Genomic DNA, 25360 nt, shown 5'->3' on the forward strand with positions numbered 1-25360 from the left:
AATACTTAAGAGGCCATTATAGGGTTACTAATTGGCTTAATTCCAATATTGCTGTGTGTCAGGGAATAGGGAAGCCTGAGGAGAGGGAGAGAGATGGGGAACGGCCAGTTGGAGCAGTCACAACACACATTAAGTTCACCATCACACATGGGTGCAGTGGTGCCACAAAACAATTACAACAGTAACATCAAAGATCACTGATCACAGATCACCCTGACAAATAATGAGAGTGAAAAAGATTGAAGTATTCCAAGAATCAGGGAAATGTGACAGAGACACAAAGTAAGGAAATGCTGTTGGAAAAATTGTACTGATAGACTTACTGAACACAGGGTTGCCACAAACTTTCAATTTGTTAAAGAAAACAAAAAAGAAAGAAAAAAAACAGTACCTGTGAAGCACAATAAAGCAAAGTACAATAAAAAGAGGTATGCCTGAAAAAAAAAAAAAAGAGGTACGCCTGTACGGTTAACAACCTGGATTTGTGACTGGCATCTTAAGTGGGGGCAGTTTTGTGGTTCTGAGTCCCTAACCTGTGAAATCGGATGCTATCTCCAGGGAGATACGTTCAATTGAGTTGAGTTGTAGGACACCCAGCTGGTGTTGGAGAATTGCTTGGCGTGGGGAGACACCACACACACACTCTGCCACACACTGGTGACCAAAATTGTTAGGTTTTCCACACTTCCCAAAATGCTAAGAAGCTTTGTGAAGCCTCCCTTCTCTGATCATCTCTTCAACTAATCTGGTTATGTCATATCCAAATGTCACATGGAAGTATGACAGCAATTTGTGTCTATAGTTCTCTGGCTGTGTTATAAATGAAAGGAAGAAGTGAATCATTCAATGTGCCCAACACTTTGCTTATTCCACACCGAGTTTACACCACACCTTCCTGCAAATTGCTCACTATAAACCTCATGTCTACATTCCACTCAAATAATTTTTAAATTAGATTTTACATTTATTATTAATATAACATGCTGTGTAAGTATACAGGAGCCTGAAAATGGCAATCTAGTACTTGGCTTAAATAATACAAGCACTTGCTGTGATCTTTATCAGTACTCAGCCTTCCTTTATTATGGCTTTTAAAAAACAAATTTTAAAAGTACATGATTCCTTTAGGCTACTGTTTAGGAAAGACTGGAGTAAAACATTTCCAGTAATGAATTAGTTGTATATAGGTTCAGATTAGAAAATGTCAAGCACTGGAAAAAAAATACATTTTAAATTAGCTCAATTTAAATATGGGGCCATTTCATTTAAACATCTGATTTGAATCTTCAGTGTTTCACTCATTTTATGTGTTAATTCCATTATACCAGATCTTACTTTGGCAATTTCTCAAGTGTCCCAGAGAAGATAAAAAAGGAATTCAATTTCTGTCAATTACATTGTATGTCTTCATGTGACCAGGATGAGAAACTTCTGCTCCCTACATGGCAGTCACGACAGGAAAAGAATTCCCCCAGTCCACCAGCAAGGAACAAATAACACTGTTGTTCAGAATAAGGACTGCATAGCTGGGGATATTCACATTCTGATTCCTTCCAGAGCACTTCATTTCAGCAAACAAGGACTGATTCCTTTCAAAATTCAACTTCAGTTGAAAAACACTGAGGTACAGATAGAGCCACAAATGCAGAGGTTACAGACACGGACAAAAGTGCTCCCAATAAGGTGGCAGGGATCTCAGGTGGGGCCTTTCCTTCAATAACAAATGCATTCAGAAGGTTCCGGAGCACGATTCAGTTTTTCTCAAACTGTCATAACACCCTGCTGAATCTTCTTCGATTAGGCCTGCTGAGACCAGAGAAACCGATCACATTTTTCAAGCATGCTTTGTATCAAGGCTCTGAAATCCCAAAGAAAAGAAACAGGCAAATTTAGCTGTCATTGTTCATTCTTTTCAGAAGAAAGGATTAAAAAAGCTGACTGACTCTGTGCATCAAAAGACACAATCAACAGACTGAAAAGGCATCCTGTGAATATGGCATCCTGTCCTATACAATAGGAGAAACTATTTGCAAATCACATATCTGAGAGGTTAATATTGAGAATATGTAAAGAACTCATATGACAAAAAACAAATAATGCAATTTAAAAATGGGCAAAAGACTTGAACAGGTATTTCTCCAAAGATGACATTCAAATGGCCAACGAGCATATGAAAAGATGTTCAACATCAATAATCACTAGGGACATGCAAATAAAACCACAATGAGATATCACCTCATGCCCATTAGGATAGCTACTATCCAAAAAAACAAAACAAAAATCAAAACAGAAAAAAACCAGAAAATAACTAGTGTTGGTGGGGATGTGCTATAATTGGTGGGAATGTAAAATGGTGCAGGCTCCACGGAAAACAGTATGGAGGTTCCTCAAAAAATTAAAAATAGAAGTACCATCTGATCCAGCAATTCCACACCTGGGTATACACCCAAAAGAACTGAAAGCAGGGTCTCAGAGATATCTGTAAACTCATATTCATAGCAGCATTACTCACATTATGCTAAGTGAAACAAGCCAGTCACAAAAAGACAAACACTGTATGATCCCACTTATATCAGGTACTTAGAGTAGTCAAAGTCAGAGACAGAAAGTAGAATGGTGGTTACCAGGGCTTAGGTGGAGGGGAAAGGGGGAGCTGTTGTTTAATGGGTATAGAGTTTCAGTTTTGTAAGTTGAAAAAGTTCTGGAAACTGCCTGCACACTGATATGAATATACTTAACACTACTGAACCAAGTGGTTAAAAACGGTTGGCAGGAAATTTTATGTTATCTGTATTTTACCACAGTTTAAAAAAAACAAAACAAAACAAAACCCTGACTGAGACAATTAGGTATGCGGTACCAATAATAGTCTTAAAGAATTGAGTACACATCAGATTTGGGTATTTACATTAACCTAAACAGTGTTTTGGTGATGACTGTGAACAAAATATTTAACCTCTTTAACCTCTTCTCTTAATCACCTTCATCAACAGAGGAGTCTCTGTTCCCTCATCTATGAATGAGGGGTTGAGACTATGTGATCTCTATAGTCCCATCCACCTCTGAAAATCTGTGCAATTCTACATTCCCCAGGTGCCTGTGGATAGGGCAGGACAGACATACATTACCTCTGCCTTTTCTCAGCAATCCTCAGGATATCACAGGTTCTGGTAAACTTCTCTGACAGCTCAAGGGTCAAACCACATTCTTGTAGCAGTGACCAGGCCCGGTCTGGGCCCATGACCTTAGCTAACAGGAGTGCCACATTCTCCACGTTGATAGGGGAAGGCCCATCGCTGAAGTTCCCATTTGGTGACTTCTGGGGGGCTGGCTTTGTGCTCTTGTTCTGTACCAGGTGTAGGAGAAGCTTCCATTCCTCCACAGTCTCTGGGATCCAACCTACTCAAACACAGAGAAACAATGTGGGCTCTGACCGCTCTTAGCACTCTGCCTGCATACAGGAGAAACCATTCGTGAAAATGTTTCATACCAAAACATAAAAATATTAAAGAATATAATCTCATTACCCCCAATACAGAGTTGTTTTCTGAATATTTGTTGAATAAATAGCTCACGAAAAGGAGAAGCCATAAAATTAGCTCCAACATTCCTTCATTTGCTCACGCAGTAAGTAATTACCCAGGGCACACTGCATACTAGGCACTGAATGTGAATGAGGAACAAACAGACATGATGAGCCCGGCCTGCACTCCTGTGGAACTCATGGTCCAGTAAAGGAGACAGAACTTAGACAAACACATAAATAAATCTATGCTTATAAACTGTGCTAAGTGCTTGCTATAAAGGAAAAGATCAAAGAGCCATTAGAGAGATTGGCAAGTTTGGGTTTTTTTTTTTTTTTTTTTTTTAAGGATCAGAGAAGGGCTGTATGAGAAGCGACAGTTAAGCAGAGAGCTGAAAGATGAGACAAGTTTAGTGAGCATGTGCTTGTGGCCCATATGTACACAAACGTGCAGGGAAGGTGTCAGGAATGGAGGGTGAAGGAGCCTGCATTTCTGACAAAGGAAACATGGAAAATGACTCGACACAGGAAGGAACTAGGTGAGTTCAAGGAACTCAAAAAACGCCTACAATGCACAAAGGTGGCAGTGAGGAGTGAGAATGAGATGATAGGGCCAGGCCATAAGGGAACAGCTTAAGAATCTGGATTTTATTTTGAGTCCAGTGTAAGGGGCTTCAAGGAGGAGAGCCACATAATCCAATTTTTGTTTAAAAGAACCATTCTGAGAGTCAGCAACGTGGTGGAGTGAAAAGCTACCTTTGTCTCTCCCCTTAACCTGCAACCAGTAAAACATCCACAACACAACAAAGGTTCTTTTGTCCGACATACCAAGAAACCAGAGAATTCTCCACATATCTATACAACTAAAGGTGATGGACTGGAACACATAGAAGAGGCAGAACCAGGGAAACAGTGGAGGCGGTGTCTGCAGTCCCAGCCCTCCAGCCCCAGAGAAGCTGACGGTAGCAGGGGAAGCAGTGCACATGACCCCAGCCCCCAGCCCCCCACTCGAAGTAGCAAGCCCATGAATCTTACAACACTGGACAGGGCAGGGCCACCTGAGCAATCCTAGCTATTGCCCCTGCCCCTTCCTCCCCAATAGCAGTGGAACTTGCCACTCAAGGGCTCCTGGACAGGAGGGAGCCCACCATCCTGGTGCACCAGGTGGCAATGCTAGCAACACTGGCAGAAGTAAGGCGAGCCTGCAGGTACAGGAAGTGATAATGCAGGCATCGGGCCACACCACAGATGGAGATGGTAGAGAGCACAAAGTGCAGACTCTCAAATATAACCAGAGGCAGCTGACGTAAGAGAAACCCAAAACTTGTGCTATAGCGCCACCTACTGGAAAACAAAAGAAAGGCCTCTAATTTCTAACCTGTTGGATCATTAGAATCAAGCAGAAAGGTGCTTGCTACTTTAAATGTGTGTCAGAGGAACAACTTCATCAAACGCTGTGAAGAACCATAGTGACACTGTACCACAAAAGGAAAATGACAATTCTCCAGAAACCAAACTTAAAGTCACAGAATACTGTGATCTAACTGACAGAGAATTCAAAATAGCTGTCATGAAGAAAGTCAAGGAACTACAAGAAAACTCAGGCAGTTCAATGAACTCAGGAACGAAATTAATGAACAGAGGAATACTTTACAAAAGAGATTAAAACTCTAAAAAAGAAAAACAAATTCTAGAACTAAAGAATTCAATAAATGAGTTGAAGAAAACATTAGAAAGCACTGAAAATAGAGCAGATCACATGGGAGAGAGAATTAGTGAGCTTGAAGATAGAACTCTAGAAATGACACAAGCAGAAGAAGAAAGAAATAAGATATTTGAAAAAATTCTATGAGAACTACCCAACTCCTTAGGAAAGACAACATTAGGGTAATGGGTTTCCCAGAAGGAGAAGAAAGGGAGAGGGGAGCAGAGAGTTTATTTAAAGAAGTAATAGCTGAGAGCTTCCCAAACTGGAGAAGGAACTGGATATACAAGCCCATGAAGCTAAGAGAACACCTAATTATCTCAATACAAAAATACTTTCTTCAAGGGACTTCCTTCCCTGCTGGTGCAGTGGTTAAGAATCCATCTGCCAATGCAAGGGACATGGGTTCATGCCCTGGTCCAGGAAGATCCCACATGCCGCGGAGCAACAAAGCCCGTGTGCCACAACTACTGGTCCTGCACTCTAGAGCCCATGAGCCACAACTACTGAGCCCACATGCCACAACTACTGTAGCCCACCCACCTAGAGCCCGTGCTCTGCAACAACAGAAGCCATCACAATGAGAAGCCAGAGCACTGCAATCAAGAGTAGGCCCTGCTCGCCACAACTAGAAAAAGCCCGCACGCAGCAATGAAGACCCAACGCAGCCAAAAATAAATAAATAAATAAATAAATAAATGTATTTTAAAAAGACCTTCTTCAAGACATATTATATTAAAATTGTTAAAAGTCAATGACAAAGAATTAAGGCAGCCAGGGGAAAAAGGAAGGGTAACCTACAAAGGAACCTCCATTAGGCTATTAACAGATTTCTCAGCAGAAACTCTACAGTCCAGAAGAAAGTGGAATGACATTCTCAAAATACTGAAAGATAAAAACCATCACCCAAGAATACTCTATCCAGCAAAGTTATCATTCAGATATGAATGATAAATAAGGACTTTCCCAGACAAACAAAAGCTGAGGAAGTTCATCAACACTAGACCTGCATTTACAAGAAATGTTGAAAGGAGCTCTTTACCAGAAACAAACAAACAGAAAAGAGCAAAGTACACAAATCTTTGAGTAAAGTGATAAGCAGACAGAATCTTTAAACTGCAACTCTTTATCAGAATAGGTTTTTTAAACACTTTACAGCATAAAGGTTAAAGGGCAAAGATGAGTAGAAAAAGTAATTATAGCTACTTCAATTTGGTAACAAACTCACAACATAAAAAGGGATAATTTGAGGCAAGAAAAATACAAAAGGGGGAGAGGAAAAGGGTGGAACTCATATAGGTACATAAAGGTAAGATGCTATAAGCAGAAAAAGGACTACTTTATCTATGACATGTTTCATACAAACCCCATGGTAACCACAAAAAATAAATCTAGAGCAAAGACACAAAACATTAAAAAAGAGGAAAGTGAGAAAAACATCATAAAAAAACACCAAAGCAAAATGGCAGGCAGAAATACACGGAAAAAGAAATAATGAAGATATAGAGCAACCAGAAAACGAAAGATAAAATAGCAGTACCAAATCGTCATCTGTCAATAATCATCCTAAATGTAAATGGATTGAATTCACCGATCAAAAGACACAGAAAGGCTGGGTGGATTAAAAACCAAGAGCCAACTGTATGCTGCCTCCAGGAGACTCATCTCAGAGTTTAAGACAATTATAGGCTCAAAGTAAAGAGATGGAAGATGACACTCCAGGAAAATGGCAGCCAAAAGAAAGTGGGTGTAGCCATACTTATATCAGACAAAATAGACTTCAAACCAAAAAAGATAACAAGAGACAAAAGTGGATAGTATATAATGATAAAGGGGATAATTCATCACGAAGACATAATGTTATTAATATATATGCACCTAACACAGGAGCACCAAAATATATAAAACAATTATTAACAGACTTAAAAGGAGAAATTGACAGCAACACAATAATAGTAGGGGAATTTAGCAGCCCACTGACATCAATGGATAGATCATTCGGACAGAAAGTCAACAAGGAAGCAGCAGCCTTAAATGAAACATCAGACTAGATGGATTTGATAGATTTGTACAGAACATTCCATTCAATTGCATCAGAATACACATTCTTCTCAAGTGGACATGGAACTTTCTCAAGGGTAAACCGTATGTTGGGACACAAAACAAATCTCAGTGAATTTAAGAAGACTGAAATCGTATCAAGAATATTTTCCAATTTCTATGAAACTAGAAATCAACTATAAGAAAGCTGGAAAAATTACAAATATGTGGAGACTGAACAACATGCTACTGAACAACTACCAAGTCAATGAAAATCAAAGAAGATATCAAAAGTTACCCAAAGACAAATGAAAATATGACATACCAGAATCTATGGGATGCAGCAAAAGTGATACTAAAAGGGAAGTTTAAGCAATACATGCCTACCTCAAGAAACAAGAAAAATCTAAAATAAACAATCTAACCCTGACTAGAAAAAGAACAAATGAAGCCCCAAATCAGGAGAAGGCAGGAAATAATTAAGATCAGAGCAGAAATAAATAAAGACTAAAAAGACAATAGAAAAGATCAATAAAACTAAAAGCTGGTTCTTGAGAAGATAAACAAAATTGACAAATCTTTAGCTAGACTCACTAATCTTAGAGAAGGCTCTGATAAATAAAATCAGAAATGCAAGAAGAAAGATAACAATGGATACCACAGGAATAGAAAGGCTTATAAGAGAATAATATGAACAGCTACATGCCAACAAATTGGACAACCTAGAAGAAATGGACAAATTCTTAGAATCATAAAACCTTCCAAGACTGAATCATGAAGAAATGAAAAATCTAAATAGCCCGATCACTAGTACAGAAATTGAAATAATAATCAAAGCTCCTAAAAAACATGACTCTAGGACCAGATGCCTTCATAGGTGAATTCTACCAAACATTCAAAAGACTTAATACCTATCCTTTTCAAACTCTTGAAGAGAAGGGAATGCTTTCTAACTCATTTTACAAAGCCAACAACACCCTGATACCAAAACCACACAAAGACTCAAAAAAATTACAGGTCAGCATCTCTGATGAACATAGATGCAAAAATTCTCAACAAAATATTAGCAAACCGAATACAATACATAAAAAGAATCATACACCATGACCAAGTGGGATTTATTCCAGGGATGCAAGAATAGTTGTATCCACAATAAATTCACGTGATACACCACATTAACAAAATGAAGGATAAAAACCATATAATTATCTCAATATATGCAAAAAAAAAAAAGCATTTGACAAGATTCAACACCCATTTATGATAAAACGAACTTTCAATAAAGTGGGTATAGAAGGAACATACCTCAACATAATAAGGCCATATATGACAAACTCACAACTAATATCATTCTCAATGGTGAAAAACTGAAAGCTAGCCCTCTAAATCAGGAACAAGACAAGGATGCCCACTCTTACCACCCTTATTCAACATAGTACCAGAAGTCCCAGCTAGAGCAATCAGGCAAGAAAAAGAAAAGGCATCCAAATTGGAAAGGAAGAAGTGAAACTGTCACTATTTGTGGATGACATGATTTATACATAGAAAACCCTAAAGACTCCACCAAAGAACTACTAGAAATAATAAAGTTGCAGGGTACAAATCAACATTCAAAAATCTGTTGCGTTTCTATACACTAACAATGAGCTAGCAGAAAAAGAAATTAAGAAAACAATTCCATTTACAGTCACAACAAAAAGAATAAAATACCTAGGAACAGATTTAACCGAGGAGGTGAAAGACCTGTATACTGAAAACTATAAGACACCGCTGAAAGAAACTGAAGAAGACACAAATAAATGGAAAGATATTCCCTGCTCATGGACTGGAAGAATTAACATTGTTAAAATGACCATATTGCCAAAGCAATCTATAGATTCAATACAATCCTTATCAAAATCCCAAAAACATTTTTCACAGAAATAAAACAAAAAATTCTAAAATTTACATGGAACCACAAAAGACCCCAAATAGCCAAAACAATCCTGAGCGAAGAGAACAAAGCTGGAGGTATCACACGCCCTGATTTAAAACTATATTATAAAGCCACAGTAATCAAAACAGCATGGTAGTGGCAGAAAAACAGATACATATATCAATGGAACAGAACTGAGAGCCCAGAAATAAACCCATACATATATGGACAATTAATATACAACAAAGGAATAAGGAACATCCAATGGAGAAAGGATAGTCTCTTCTATAAATGGTGTTGGGGACACTGGACAGCCTCATGCAAAAAAATGAAAGTAGACCACTACCTCACACCATACACAAAAATCAACTCAAAATGGATTAAAGACTTAAATGTAAGATCCAAAACCATAAACTCCTAGAAGAAAACATAGGCACAACACTCTCTGACATCAGTCCTAGGAATATCTTTCTAGCTAGGTCTCCTCAGGCAAGGGAAACAAAAGCAAAGATAAACAAATAGGACTACATCAAACTAAAAAGCTTCTACACAGCAAAAGAAACCATCCACAAAATGAAAAGATGACCTATTGAATTGGAGAAGATATTTGCAAATAATATATCCAGTAAGAGGTTAATAACCAAAAATACATAAACAACTGGATGAAAAAATGGGCAGAGGAACTGAATAGACATTTTCCCAAAGATGACATACAGATGGCCAAGAAGCACATGAAAAGATGTTCCACATCACTAATTATTAGGGAAATGCAAATCAAAACCACATGGGAGGACTTCCCTGGTGGCTCAGTGGTTAAGAATCCGCCTGCCAATGCAGGGGACACGGGTTCGATCCCTGGTCCAGGAAGATCCCACATGCCGCAGAGCAACTAAGCCTGTGAGCCACAGCTACTGAGCCTGCACTCTAGAGCCTGCGAGCCACAACTACTGAAGCCCGTGCACCTAGAGCCCGTGCTCCGCAACAAAAGAAGCCACAAAAATGAGAAGCCTGTGCACTGCAACAAAGAGTAGCCCTTGCTCGCTGCAATTAGAGAAAGCCCATGTGCAGTAACGAAGGCCCAACGCAGCCAAAAATAAATAAAAAACAATAAATTTATATTTAAAAAACCCACATGAGATATCACCTCACACCTGTCAGAATGGCTATCATCAAAAAGTCTACAAATGTTGGCAAGGATATGGAGAAAAGGGAACCCTGTGCACTGTTGGTGGGAATGTAAGTTGGTGCAGCCACTGGGGAAAACAGCATGGAGGTTCCTCAAAAAGCTGAAAATAGAACTACCATATGATCCAGCAATCCCACTTCTGAGTATTTATCCAAAGAATATGAAAACACTAATTGGAAAAGATATATGCACCCCTATGTTCACTGCAACATTATTTATAATAGCCAAGATATGGAAGTAACCTAAGTGCCCATCGATAGATGAATGGATAAAGAAGATGTGATACACACACACACACACACACACACACACACACACACACACACACGTAATGGAATACTTCTCAGCCATAAAAAAAAGAAGAAATCTTGCCATTTGTGACAACATGGATGGACCTTGGGCATATTATGCCAAGTGAAGTAAGTCAGACAGAGAAAGACAAACACCATATGATCTCACTCATTTGTGGAATACAAAAACAAACAAAAACAAAATAAATGAACAAACCAAACAAAAACAAACATGTAGATGCAAAGAACAAAGTAGTGGTTACCAGAGGGGATGGAGTGGGGGCAGGGTGAAATGGGTAAAAGGGAACAAACACGGTGACAGATGGAAACTAAATTTTTAGTGGTGAGTACACTGCAGGGTATACAAAAGTGGAAATATAATGTTGTACACATAAAACTTATATAATGTTATAAACCAATGTTATCTCAATAAAAATTTTTTTAATTAAAAAAAAAAGAACCATTCTGGCGGCTCTAAGGAAAATCGGTTAAAGATGGGCAAGAATGGAAACCAGAAGGCCAATTATAAAGTTATTGCAGTAACCAGGCAAGTAGCTGGGATCAGAATGACCGTGGTGGAGCCAAAGAAAGTAGATAGATATGAGATATATATTTGGCAGCAAAAGCAACATTCTTTGAAGTGAAATATAAGTTAGGAGAGAAAAATGTCAAGAAAAGACTCCCATTTAATACACCAAGGGTAAGAATAGCTATTATTATTATATTAACAAAATATTAAGAGTACTTTTATCTGGGTGGGAAGAATTTTAGGTGATATCTTCTTCATTCTTCCTAGATTTTCCATTTTTTTCTATAACAAACATCATGTTGTAACTTTAAAAGCATAAACCATTTATATCTTAACTTTTCTGGTTATTTTTCCAAAGTGAACACATCTATAGTTCTACAAAACCATGTGACCCTCTTGTTTCATGTTTGAAACACAGATGATTCAGTTATTATTGCTGTAACTGTGACACCTGAGGCTATCTCTTTGCCAGTCATCTGGTTTCTTTGCTTGGTTGTAACTTTTCTTCCTCTACAGAAATAGGGCTGAAAAAGGCTGTAGATCACACTGCTAGATGAAGGATCCTGATGTCATGCTGCTGGCATCTCTGCATTGAGATGAATAAAGTAACACTACAAAACAGACCAAGACCACCTCTCTGAGTGCAGGATGAACTCTCAGACTTCAGAAATCAGTGTGTCAAAGTCCTGGCCTCCTGACTGCCATTTTATCTGTATTGAATTCACGAAAATTAAAAAAAAAAAACCCTAAGTACCTGTAAAGGCTTAGGAAAATCTGACTGCTACTCTAAGTTCATCTTAATGATCTCTAACTTTGGGCTGTGTAAAATGGCAACATGATGCAGATCAAAAAACCTGAGCACAAGCTTTAGAGATGGTCAGACCTGGTCTGAACACCAGCTCCAGCATTAACTAGTTGTATGACTGTGGGGAAACTAATTATCCTTTTTCTGGGCCTCAATCATAACTTTTTAAAAATCGAAATAATAGTAACTATCCCACAGGTTTAATATCTCATTTAAACAGCATATGGAAAAGCATCAGGTATCAATATAATGCCTCACACGGTAGGCACTCATGAAACAGAAAAGTTGCCTGTAGTTTATTTCTAGTTATGATTTCATGGTATACCAAGTAGTACAGATAAAAAAAAAAAAAACTCCAAAAATGTGACAGCTAGCTAGAATAACATAAATGATCATTGAAATATTTAGCAAATTTCTTTATTGAATAGTCTGTAGTGACTTCTAAAATACTATAACCAAGAATAACCGATTGAGATTTACATACCATTGTCCCCTTCCATCAGGCTCATATCATTCAGATACACAATATTCGTGAAGGCCTCTCTTCTTCTCCCCAGCTCCAAACAGAGGATAAGATATCCAGGCCAGAAACTTGAAAGAGACCAAAGTTGGAGAGAGGAATAAAAGGCAGTGAATTTATCTGGAGCTGTGTGGTCCAATACTGTAGATATTAGCCACATGTGGCTACTTACATTTAAATTAAATAAAATTTAACAGTCAGTTCTTCAGTTGACCAATACATATTTCAAGTACTTAATGGCCACATGTGACTAGTGGCTACCATACTGGACAGCGTGATAGAATATTTCCACTGCCTCAGAAAATTCTATTAGACAGCCCTGATCTAGAGCATTTAAGAAAAAAAATAAAGCTAGTGATAAATACTAACATTTGAGGCCAAGCCCCAATTATGAGACATTTAAGCTTATACACTTCACAAACTTTAAGGTTCAATAACAAACTAGCATATTTCTTCCCCAAGTATGCAAACTTTGGAAGTTCTCCTTGACTCTTCCCCTTCCTTCATTTGCTATACCCAGTATCTACAGGTCCCACTGCATTTTCCTTTGAAATGTGCCATTAGATGTGCTCCTTCTGCTGACCTAGAATCAATTTGGTCATACCTGAATTACTGCACCAGCTTCCTAGCTGGTCTTCCTTTCTCATCTCCAATCTTTCTCATGTATGAAACCAGAAATGATCTCCAGAAACCTCCATTTTATCCTGTCATTTTTGTACCTAAAAGGGTCTCTGCTGATAACTAAATTCTTCTAACCACCTTTCAAGGTCCTATATGATCTCATGACCCACAACCTGGCCAGTCTCATCCCTCATTATCAGTGAACAAATATGTACCAAGTGCCTACCACTTTATGAATTATGCATAATGAGGGAAAAGCAAGACACATGTCCCTATCTCCAAAAGCCTGTAATCCAGGTAAAGCCATAAGATAACATCTTCAGGCCATGAATAACTGACGAATATGTGGTACAGATAAAAAGCAATGTCAGTTTTTCATGGCTTTGCTCTTGCTGTTTCTCTCACCTGACTTGCCCTCCTCCTGGCTCCTGTTTGAATACAAATCCTACCCAGGCTTAGGGCTTACCTCAAAGTCTCACCTCCTCCCTGAGTCCTTCACCAGCCATTCTACCAAGCCCATTCTGATCTCTCCCTTCTCCGAAACTGTATCAATTATAACTTGTATCACACAGTCTGGTGCTTAATTAAATAAACCTGAGAACCGGGGCTAACAACTAAGCAAAAGGGGGAGAGAGGAATGAGCAAGGACCAGTCTCTTCCACACACAAAATAAAATACACTCAAAATTTAAGACAAAAAAAGATGTTTATTATTAAAACAAAAAGCCACCTTTATGTAGCAAAAAAAAAAAATCCCAAATGACAAAGCATATCTGTTCAGGCCCCTAACTACAAAGTTACTAACTAAAATGATTCTAATCTTAACTTCAGCTTCTAGGAAAATTCTCACTTACCCATGAGACCTACAGATGTCAGTCACTTTCTCTTTTGTTGTAAAATCTGCAGGAAGTTTAATTAGATGAAGGATTAGCTGACTGTAACCCCAGGAAAACAGGTGGGAATGAGGCCTGAAAAATGAAAAAAAATCAGTAAATTAGACAGGAAATAAACTCTACAAAAATGCTTATTTGTCAGCTGATAGGTAAGATCAGAGTTTAATTACATTTTTTCCATTATTATATTTTTCAAACATTTCTACTTGGCCTTTGAAAAATTAAAATAGCTATTTTTCCAATGACAAATACCTGTTTATTTTTTTTTAATTATGTATTTTAGTAATCAAAAGCAAAAGAAAGAAGCTCATAATTCCATCACTCACAGATAGCCATTTTATATCCTTCCAGACCTTTTTCTCTAGGCATATAAAATAGGCATTTTGGGAGCTTTTTAAAAGTTTCTCCTGGAGGAAAACACAAGGAATATTTCTGATAGATTACAAGTAACAGTGTGTATTTTTTATGAATTCTTTTTTTAAAAAAATCCTAATCAGGGACTTCCCCAGTGGCGCAAAGGTTAAGAATCTGCCTGCCAATGCAGGGGACACGGGTTCAATCCCTGGTCCGGGAAGATCCCACATGCCGCAGAGCAACTAAGCCCATGTGCCACAACTACTGAGCCTGTGTTCTAGAGCCCGTGAGCCACAACTACTGAGCCCATGTGCCACAACTACTGAAGCCCATGTGCCTAGAGCCCATGCTCCTCGACAAGAGAAGCCACCGCTCACCACAACTAGAGAAAGCCCGTGCGCAGCAACGAAAACCCAATGCAGCCAAAAAATAAATTAATTAAAAGTTTTTAAAATGTACTAGAAAAGCTTTAAAAAAAAGAGTCAAAGTTAAAAGAAAATCCTACATCAGGTTACATCTAAAAATCCCTTGGCAAATTTCTAGGAAGAAAACACACACACACACACACACACACACACACACACACAATTTTCTAACAATTTTCTTCTAACACAGGTTTAGTCACCAAGGTCTCTTAATGTTGGTCCATGAAAGAGTTTCAGTAGCCCAGTTTAATTCTCTGCAATCATGTGCAAAATTTTGTATGAATGTGCATTTTTCTGAGAGGAATCATCAGATTCTTAGAGGGTCTGTGATTCAAAAAATGTTCAGAACCACTAAGCAGTACACTCAATCTGATTACTACCATGACTTGAGTCAGTCGCTTCCATAGCTATTCCTGAAGTAAGCCCAGAATGCTATATGTGAATAAACTGGTTCCATTCCAAAGGAGCAGCAGAGCTTAGAAACAGGACTCCTTCTATACCTGGGGTCTCCTTCATCATCCATAGTGCTGGTGCTTGGGGGAGCATCATGGGACACTGCCAACAGCAGCCAATCCAATCTTAAAGACTCTGGTTGTAGGAGGGACTCAAGGAAGAATGACCTAAGAGAAAGTTGGGAAAAAAATCACCAATATTCATGCTGAGAAAGGAAAGATAAAATGTGCAGATGTGAAGAAAATGTTATTAAGGGATCAAGACAGTGGATGAAATAACCTGAAAACTCTTCTGCTACAAAATGTATAGAAATGCTGGTGAAAATATGATAGCCTTTTAACTGAACAGTTGAGCTTCAAGATAATAAGGAAAATACCAAAGGGCCAAAAAAAAAAAGGAGAAATAAATACCAGTATAGCAAATGTGAACCAATCAGAAGAAACAGAGGGGGGAAGTTGTCATTCTCAATAACCAAAGGACATGTGTGTTCACTGCCATGTGGAGATAGGAAGTGAGGCCTCAGCCCAAAGAAGTTAAGAGCTGTAACTGAGATCCACCCACAAAAAGCTGGGATATATCACCAACAAAAAGGTGGCAGCAAATCCACTCACTGGCAGAGACAACAAGGAAGCTTATCTGTCTTAGCATAGGCCTTGAAACGGAGTTTAATTTTACACTGTTGATCTGAGAATCTCTGAGAGGGAGAGAGGGAGGAAAGAGAAGTGTGGGTTATGTGCACATTTGTGGTGTGTGCTGTGAATTGTGAAAGAATGGAACACAACTGCCAAAATCCTCCTCTTCCATAGCAGGTGCCTCAATCCTGTGGCAGTTAATAGTATAAATTTTCCAACTGCTTATACTAGAGAAACAGTGCCCTATCAAAAGAGAGTCCAAAAAAAAAAAAAAAAAGGAGGGTCCGCAAATATTCTCTCCTTCTCACCGTTGATCTTCAGGCCTTGATTTTACCAGACTGTCTAAATAAGCCAAAAACTGAGCAGGATGATGATGACAAAGTTGCATGACATCTGAAGGCAAAATGGATGGATAAAACCTGATTAAGGATCGAAGGGCAGATTCTCCAAATTTCTCATACAATCTGCATTTAAAAACAAAACATGTTAGTCTCCAACTTCAGTAAGATAATATAACTTGGTTACATTATCTATGTATTTATTAGAAATAAAAATAAATATACTAACAAGAAGCTGCTCAACATGTAACAGAGTAAAACTTTACAGACTGAGACGAAGAAAATGTCTGTGCTTTAGTTCACATAAACAACATACAGGACCACTCACCGGGTAGCATAAGCAATCAACAAAGGACTGTCAAAAGAGACCAAGTCATCCAATAACTTTAATCTTGTTGGAAGGTCTCCTTCTTCCATCTTTATATATGTAGGATTGGAACTTGCCATTTCTAAAAGACAAAGCACACCCCTTTCCCTTCATCTCATAGCGGTAAATATTTTATTCATGAACACATTAATCAACAATCATTAGTCATGCACCTACTGTGTGCAAGTCCCAACATTTGTAAAGCATCATAGGAGAGACAAAAACAGAACAAGAGACAACCACTGCTTTTAAGAACTTTAAAATCAAATTGCATAATCAAGACAGTATGGCACTGGCACAAAAACAGAAATATAGATCAACGGAACAGGATAGAAAGCCCAGAGATAAACCCACACACATATGGTCACCCTATCTTTGATAAAGGAGGCAAGAATACACAGTGCAGAAAAGACAGACTCCTCAATAAGTGGTGCTGGGAAAACTGGACAGGTACATGTAAAAGTATGAAATTAGAACACTCCCTAACACCATACACAAAAATAAACTCAAAATGGATTAAAGACCTAAATGTAAGGCCAGACACTATCAAGCTCTTAGAAGAAAACATAGGCAGAACACTCTATGACATAAATCACAGCAAGATCCTTTTTGACCCACCTCCTAGAGAAATGGAAATAAAAACAAAAATAAGCAAATGGGACCTAATGAAACTTCAAAGCTTTTGCACAGCAAAGGAAACCATAAACAAGACCAAAAGACAACCCTCAGAATGGGAGAAAATATTTGCAAACGAAGCAACTGACAAAGGATTAATCTCCAAAATTTATAAGTAGCTCATGCAGCTCAATATCAAAAAAACAAACAACTCAATCCAAAAACGGGCAGAAGACCTAAATAGACATTTCTCCAAAGAAGATACACAGATTGCCAACAAACACATGAAAGAATGCTCAACATCATTAATCATTAGAGAAATGCAAATCAAAACTACAATGAGATATCATCTCACACTGGTCAGAATGGCCATCATCAAAAAATCTAGAAATAAATGCTGGAGAGGGTGTGGAGAAAAGGGAACCCTCTTGCACTGCTGGTGGGAATGTAAATTGATACAGCCACTATGGAGAACAGCATGGAGGTTCCTTAAAAACTACAAATAGAACTACCATATGACCCAGCAATCCCACTACTGGGCATATACCCTGAGAAAACCATAATTCCAAGAGTCATGTACCAAAATGTTCATTGCAGCTCTATTTACAATAGTCAGGACATGGAAGCAACCTAAGTGTCCATCAACAGATGAATGGATAAAGAAGATGTGGCACATATATACAATGGAATATTACTCAGCCATAAAAAGAAATGAAATTGAGTTATTTGTAGTAAGGTGGATGGACCTAGAGTCTGTCATACAGAGTGAAGTCAGAAAGAGAAAAACAAATACTGTATGCTAACACATATATATGGAATCTAAGGAAAAATTTAAAAAGTCATGAAGAACCTAGGGGCAAGACGGGAATAAAGACACAGACCTACTAGAGAATGGACTTGAGGATATGGGGAGGAGGAAGGGTAAGCTGTGACAAAGTGAGAGAGTGGCATGGACATATATACACTACCAAACGTAAAATAGATAGCTAGTGGGAAGCAGCTGCATAGCACAGGGAGATCAGCTCAGTGCTTTGTGACCACCTAGAGGGGTGGGATAGGGAGGGCGGGAGGGAGGGAGATGCAACAGGGAAGAGATATGGGAACATATGCATATGTATAACTGATTCATTTTGTTATAAAGCACACCATTACACACCATTGTAAAGCAATTATACTCCAATAAAGATGTTTAAAAAAAATCAAATTGGGAGGCAAAGCATATTGGAAGTTTTAAACAAGATAAAGGAACAGATAACCAATACATGACTATTACCATTGAAAATGTACCCTTTAGGGCTTCCCTGGTGGCGCAGTGGTTGAGAGTCTGCCTGCCAATGCAGGGGACCCGGGTTCATGCCCTGGTCTGGGAGGATCCCGCATGCCGCGGAGCGGCTGGGCCTGTGAGCCATGGCCACGGAGCCTGCGCGTCCGGAGCTCCGCAACGGGAGAGGCCACAGCAGTGAGAGGCCCGTGTACCGCAAAAAAAAAAAAAAGAAAATGTACCCTTTATATATGTAATATATGTATTACATATATAAGCTATTATATATGCAAGCTAATATATATATAAGCTATATTTCTACCATCAATGCCAAATTCTTCAGTTTTTTTCTAGAACTGATATCCCTAATCAATCTTTTGGAACAAAATTAGTTAATTAAATTTAATTAAATTAACTTAAAAATATTTTATCTATTTTTAAAAAACATCAGTTATAGCAAATCTTCTTCCAAAGGAAGATCTGACTTTGGGGAATAGCCGAGTCATTTAAAGCGAAGTGTGTAAATAAAGTGAGTGAAGATCTAGTTAAAACTACTTGTAGTTAAAAAATATGTTTACATATATATGAATCTAAAGTAAAATGAGTTTTTTCAAGAAGTTTTCAACTAGCTCTGAAGATAAATCCCAAAGAACTGTTCCAAAGCTGTTTTCATGATTACAACATCATTAGAAGAGTAGAACCTGTTCAATAGACCATTTCTAAAGAGCCAAACCTTCAATTTCCGATATATTTGTTTAAAAAAATATATCAATCTTTCCCAGTTTCATTATTTCCGATTTGACTGGGTCAGACAGTAAGTATTTAAAGGGATTTAGAGGAGAAGGCCATCATTTAGAGCATATGAAGTGAGGGAAAGCTTTATGATTGGGTGGGCGCTAAGCCAAACTTATCCCCTTAAATTCAATTTGGAAGCAGCTGCATCATCTCAAACACCCACCACACTTGCTCCAGCCAGCCCTGGCAATAAGTTAACCACTCAGGTTGATGAAGTGGTTATTTTTTTTTTGCTATTTTCCTGTAACCAAGGTTGGGTACAATCACATAATAGAGACAGATATAGCAAATTTCCAGTAAGTAATATCAAACATTTGAACTTATTTGAAAAGAAATAACTCTTCTTACTTCAACATAAAAGACAGTCTACCTCAATTCAGAAAAAGAAGCTGAAATCATGTCTTATGCTTTTAACTGCTAAATGTGAATTGAGGCAGAACTGTAACCATAGATCCTTGTTTCTAGACACCTTAACGCTCTTTAAGTCAGATAATATAAAAATGTATCTCTACTTGTGACTACTCACTTTTGGTAATGAATGAAAAGTTTGCTTAGAGTCTACATCAATTATTAGAAACATGACATCTGTTATTCAGAGTTCTGAGTTAAGAAAATCCACCTGTTCAAAAACATGGGACTATGTAGTAGAAAGGGCAGGCATGGCCTCTAGGGTATGAAAGCTGGTGTCTACATGAGGATGACCAACAGTGTGACCTTCAGTCAAGTGTGAAGTAGAGGCTGCTGACTGCCCACCAAAATCTCTGAGGCAGACATGCAAGCTCCTGACCCATGTCCATCCTCTTCCTTCTAGACACCTGGAGAGGTCATTTCCCAGACTCCTTTGCAGTTAGGTGGGGCCATGAGATAGAATTCTCACCAACAGAAGAGATGTAAGCCACTACCAGGCCACACCTCCCTGTAAGAGCCTGTCTGCCTCTTCCACATGCTTCCCCCTGGACATAGCAACCCAGTCTTAATCATCAGCCCTAAGGGAGGATAGAGACCAAAAAAATGGAAGGAACTTGGAACCCTGAGTTACCACATGCAAGAGAGCTGCCCACTGACCTGGAACATCTGTCCTGGGCTGATATATGAGCAAGAAATAAACTACCATATCTGAGTTATTATATTGTATCTGAGTTATTATGAGATATTACAGAAGTTTAGCCTACTCAACTATTATAATCTCTCTGTGCCTCAGTTTCCTTACTTATTAAACAGAATAACACCATCTACTCCAAAGTGTTGCAAGGATGAAATGAAAGAATGCTGGCAAAGTGTTTAGCATATTATCTGGCACTTGCTGAGTACTCAATAAATGGTATATATTATCTCTATATTAGTAAGTTACAAGAGGGATTTTCTGGTTTTCATATATCTGCACTTATAAAATTTTACTTAAACCCAACTTCTCCAACATTGCTGTATCATTTTCTGAATGACTGTGAGAGAAATAAAACTAGCTTCTTATAATAGTTGCAAGAACTATTACAAATTAAATTGCGTTGTAAATCAACTATACTTCAATTAAAAAAAAAAGTGAGCAATCTCAACAGAAAAAAAAAAGCAACAAAAGACTAAATTGAGTGGAAAACTGAAGGGATGGTTGACCAGAACAGAGGTGATTTTCTACTTAAATCTTCTTCTTTAAACTCAAAAATGCCAAGATGCTACTGTCCTCTATTGGTAAGGCAATCTGATTATTACCTTTCAATCCTTCAATAAAAGTATCCCAAACACAAGGACTGTTAGTATAACTCAGCTTGATGCTCTCCTTTGCTCTTTTCAAGTCCAGAAGAAAAAAGTACTTCTTTAGGAACTGACAAGCCAGAATTTCAGGAGAGCACTGTTGCAAAGTGTGGTCTACATGTCTACTTGCACTTTTGATCTCAGAATTCAATACATTCAGTTCCAAACACAATGTTGTCACTTCAGCCAGGTCCTTCTGAAGACTGCCTGGTATACTGCATGGAGAACATACTTGAAAAATGTCATCATCCAGGGACTCCCTCAGACTATTTACAGAGTCACACGCTGCTTGATCAACAGTTTCTTCATTGCCTAAAGAGTTCCTTTTTTCTTTTTCATCTTCTTCGTCTAATATTCCCTTTTTTGACTCATCAAGCAATAGCATACCCTGGTTTGATTCCACGGATGAGTTGCCAGTATCTGAAATGCCTGAAAAGTCCTTCATGGCAAATGTTTTTTCTAACTGTGAAAGCCACTCCTGTAAAACCATTTTCAGAGACTGTGGTTCAAACAATACCAGTGGGTCCTGTAGCTTGGTCCTATATAAGACAGACAAGTAAGAAATTTATGTTTTATGTGGTTTTTCAAAAACAAATTGTTTCATGCTAAATAAGCCTAACAGATACAACATTACTTATCCAGAATAAATGTTACTTTTCAACTCTTTAAATAACAATTATCTCAGTAGCAAGACAACAACACAGAGAACGTTACCTTTGTATTAATTCATGAATTTCCATTCCAAATGAAACTGCCTCTGCCCCACACTGTCTCAGGACCACTACTAATGATCTCAAAAAGTCATTCCCACCCTCTATAAAACTTTCTCACCCATAAATACTCACATTGCTTCTGCTGTTGCCATTCTGAGCTCTTGAAACTTGTCCTCTTCTGGAGGTTGACTAGTTACTTCTTCTTTTCCCCTAGAGAAGTGTGAGAAGAGTTAAAGGGGATTAGAACCTTCTTGGGCAAATATTTCTAAGTGCTCACTAAGTGGTAGGTATTGTACTTAATGATACATGAAACAAACAGATGAGTATAAAAAATGGTCCATGGCTTCAAGATGAGTAAGTTCAAGTCAGAGTAAGCCCTAGTCAGAAAGAAAGGCAAGAAAACAACTGTAATATAAAAAAGAATAGAATGAATGCTAAAGAGCAGCACAAGCACTGTGATCCGAAAGCACAGAAAAAGGAATAATTATTCTGACTAGGCAATCACGAGAAGCTTTCCTGAGGAGGTGTATTTGCGTTAGGAAAAATGGGGGGAAAATACTGCAGGTGGGAGAAACAGCATGAAGAAAAGTAGTGAGGTGTACACACCCACTTCTCTGACATGACTAGAATTTAGAGTGCTTAGAAAGACGTGGTTGGAAATGAAGCTGGAAAGGTGGGCTAACGTCAGACTGAGGGCTGCCTTAAATGCCACAGCACTATCTACACTTTTTTCCCGATATACATACGGATTCATAACTAAGTTACTCTAAGGGTAACACACCTTTTTTCTCATCTGAATGTCCAGTCAGTATACACTGGCCCTGTGGGTCTATCTCAATTCCTGTGTGAGTGCTGAGCTTGCCTGCCTCCAATGCCCAGATCCCCTGAATTATGAGATAAGGCAGAGACCAGATGGACAAGATACTTCACACTGTGCCAGAACAAGGGCTCTGCTACAACTCCACTACATAAGGACTATGCCACCAGCATACCATAGGAAGGCACGTGACGACATTAATGCCAATGCTCTCATCTTACAGGCCAGAGGGCGTCACCAACGTCACATGCTAGTCAGAAGCAGAACCAGAACAAGGCCTATATCCTTGGTCATCCTACTCTTACTCTAATACTCCTTCTCTAACATTGCAGAAGTTTGAAGAGATTTGGAGGTGAGGGAAGTTGTTCAGGGGAAAGATGGAAGAAGAGGTGCTAAATTAAAATTCTGTCTCTACAGACTTGTTATGGGTTGATGTAATTTTCCAACACTTACTCTGTGGTATTCAGTTTTTATAAGCTATGCAAATAATCTACAATGAACAGAGTCACACATGTGTCTTCTTCAAGATGACATGGTTTATGGCTCTCTTCAAACCGACAATTGTATCCTCTAGAATTTACACAGATTTCTCTGCAATGGCTTACTCAGTGTCTTCCTCCTTTGGGCAAGTGACTGGACCCACATCCTCTTCACATGACTGCTCATCACACCTGGGTTCTGGTCTCACTTTCAGATCAGGGCTCGTATGAAGGGTGCCAATCTTCTCAGTAGTTTTACGCACAAAGCTAGAAACGCTGGAAGTCAAATACCAATAAACTAATATGAAAAGAATCTCATTACTGCCAAGAATGAAAATTTCAGTATCTGAGTTCTCTATGTTCCTGTCAGTCCCTGAAGGCAACTTGGACTTAGCAAGTCTTTCTTTACTTGCTATAAAGAAAGACTCTTTATAGCAACTTCCTTAATCAATCACATATTTCACATAAGGCCCATGTAAAATTTATAATAAGGATTTACTTCATTTACTAAACTACTCTGATTCAATCCTAAAGAAAAGGTCTTTAATTGCAGCTGTGCCTGCAATGTTTCTGTTTACTTAGGCAAAGAAGGCCATGTGAAAACCTGCCCCATCCTAGCCAAAGAATTTCTTCAGGAAACTCAGCTGCTGATTTGTCACAATATATCCTTTGAAAAAGCAAAGTTTGTATCCAGTAAAACTCCCATTAGCAATGAAGGAGCTACAGAAGTCTTCTCTTTCAAACTTAAATGTCTTTTTTTTTTTTTTACAGAAATCATTAGTATATTCATAATACAGGGACTCAGTGACACATTGTATAATTATTAAGTTATAATTATGAAGACTTTATCCTATTATGGTAAAACGTTTAAGTGGAAAAACTTGGACATAAATTCACGTAAGTCAATTCTGGGCCCACGGAGTAGCTAGAAAGACTTCTGAAGAGTCTTCAATTCTGAGCCCAAACTGAGAAATGATTAAGTTAAGAAATGACTAATGATATATGGAAACTGTTCCTATCAGGGATGAGGAAAAAACATTTTTTAACTTTTGCTCAGCCTGAGGGGGAAAAAAAACACATTTGTAACAACTCAAATATCCAGGTACTCAAACAAAAGGGAAGATAAATTCCCCAAGATTGAAATGAGAAGTAAACGGCTTCGTATAACAGGCTATATGAGGAATAATCTAGAGACTTTCTTTTTCCTCATTTAAAATGTCTTTCCATTCTCAGCGCAAAAGTGCCTAACATGACAACTGAAGTAAAACCAGAAGTGGGATTAAATGACAAGACTAATGAGTTTACCTTTCCTTGACAGCCTGAAGAGACACAAGAGGAGATGGAGAACGAAATGACAGTGGAATGCCGAAGGGGAGAAAAGTTTCATTCTTATCTGTCTCAAACATCACTGAAGCGTGTGAAACATTGTCTGATGAATGGAATTGGGGAGAAAAAACAAAATCTAATCACATGAAGAGTTTTTTAATCTTTAAAGAAATTCTGAAATGAATGAAGCAAAGGAAATGAAGGATTCAATACCAAAATCACAACTGACCCAAATACAAATGAGTGGAACACAGGTTTTACAAGAAGCATGGGATGGTCCACATATAAAACACTTGGACAGGTACCTTCATTTTTCCTACTAGCCCTGAATCCCCACAAGTCAGAAAGGAAGCTTAGAGTCTCTATTAATCTCAAAAGTTCGGTCACAGGAGTACTTGAACATCGAAAAGTGAAGGCAATGACCCCCAAAACTGTAGTAATTTTTCATTCCGAATGGAAAATAATTTGGTTAGGATAAAATCGTTCCACTCTTTTGGTTAATGACCTCCTTTCTTAACCTTTCCAGCACTTTGATGCATGATAATAATTAGGTAATTTACCAATGTTAGCCTGAACAGGAGGGGAAAAAAACCCCAACTAAACATAAATCCATTCTTCTAATGGTGAACTGATCAATAGGTCTGGATGGAAAGTCTAACAACTTAATAAAAATTATTAACACCTTGTAGAAAACTCTATGCATGAGATAATCTTGGCAAACAGAAGTCACAGAAAATAACTGCTTCACATCAGCAACCAATAAAAGACACATTCCTCACCTTCATTTCCGTGTGAACCACAACACTGATCTGGTTGGTCCTCTTCTTGATGTGAGGTGAATTCTTTAAGTCTCTCATCTTCTGAGAGGGTTTGGCTGTGAAGGGAACAAGAGTCTTCATCTGACTGACTGCCTCTTCTACTATTAATGATACGATAAATACCAGAGTCCAAGATGCTGAAACTTTCCTAAAAAGAAAAAGAATTAAAGAAAAGTTAAACTTTTATAACAC

At 38.2% G+C, this 25360-nt stretch overlaps 1 protein-coding gene across 3 annotated transcripts in view; it reads right to left on the bottom strand.

Moving 5' to 3' along the window:
- Positions 1 to 1070: 1070 nt before the first annotated feature.
- HPS5 (HPS5 biogenesis of lysosomal organelles complex 2 subunit 2) overlaps positions 1071 to 25360 on the bottom strand; it is a 44740-nt gene continuing 20450 nt past the window's right edge. For all 3 annotated transcript variants that reach the window (XM_082845340.1, XM_082845338.1, XM_082845339.1), the window contains 12 exons: positions 25130 to 25316; positions 24330 to 24453; positions 23151 to 23300; positions 21861 to 21938; positions 20974 to 21554; positions 16557 to 16677; positions 16199 to 16354; positions 15306 to 15425; positions 13988 to 14101; positions 12478 to 12584; positions 3129 to 3399; positions 1071 to 1858 (listed from right to left, as the gene is read on the bottom strand). In XM_082845340.1, the coding sequence (XP_082701466.1) occupies positions 1798 to 1858; positions 3129 to 3399; positions 12478 to 12584; positions 13988 to 14101; positions 15306 to 15425; positions 16199 to 16354; positions 16557 to 16677; positions 20974 to 21554; positions 21861 to 21938; positions 23151 to 23300; positions 24330 to 24453; positions 25130 to 25316 (2070 nt within the window). In that variant the 3' untranslated portion in view covers positions 1071 to 1797. The remainder of the gene's footprint in view (positions 1859 to 3128; positions 3400 to 12477; positions 12585 to 13987; positions 14102 to 15305; positions 15426 to 16198; positions 16355 to 16556; positions 16678 to 20973; positions 21555 to 21860; positions 21939 to 23150; positions 23301 to 24329; positions 24454 to 25129; positions 25317 to 25360) is intronic.

The sequence above is a fragment of the Leucopleurus acutus genome (genome assembly GCF_964270905.1).
Source record: "Leucopleurus acutus genome assembly, chromosome: 8".
NCBI lineage: Eukaryota > Metazoa > Chordata > Mammalia > Artiodactyla > Delphinidae > Leucopleurus > Leucopleurus acutus.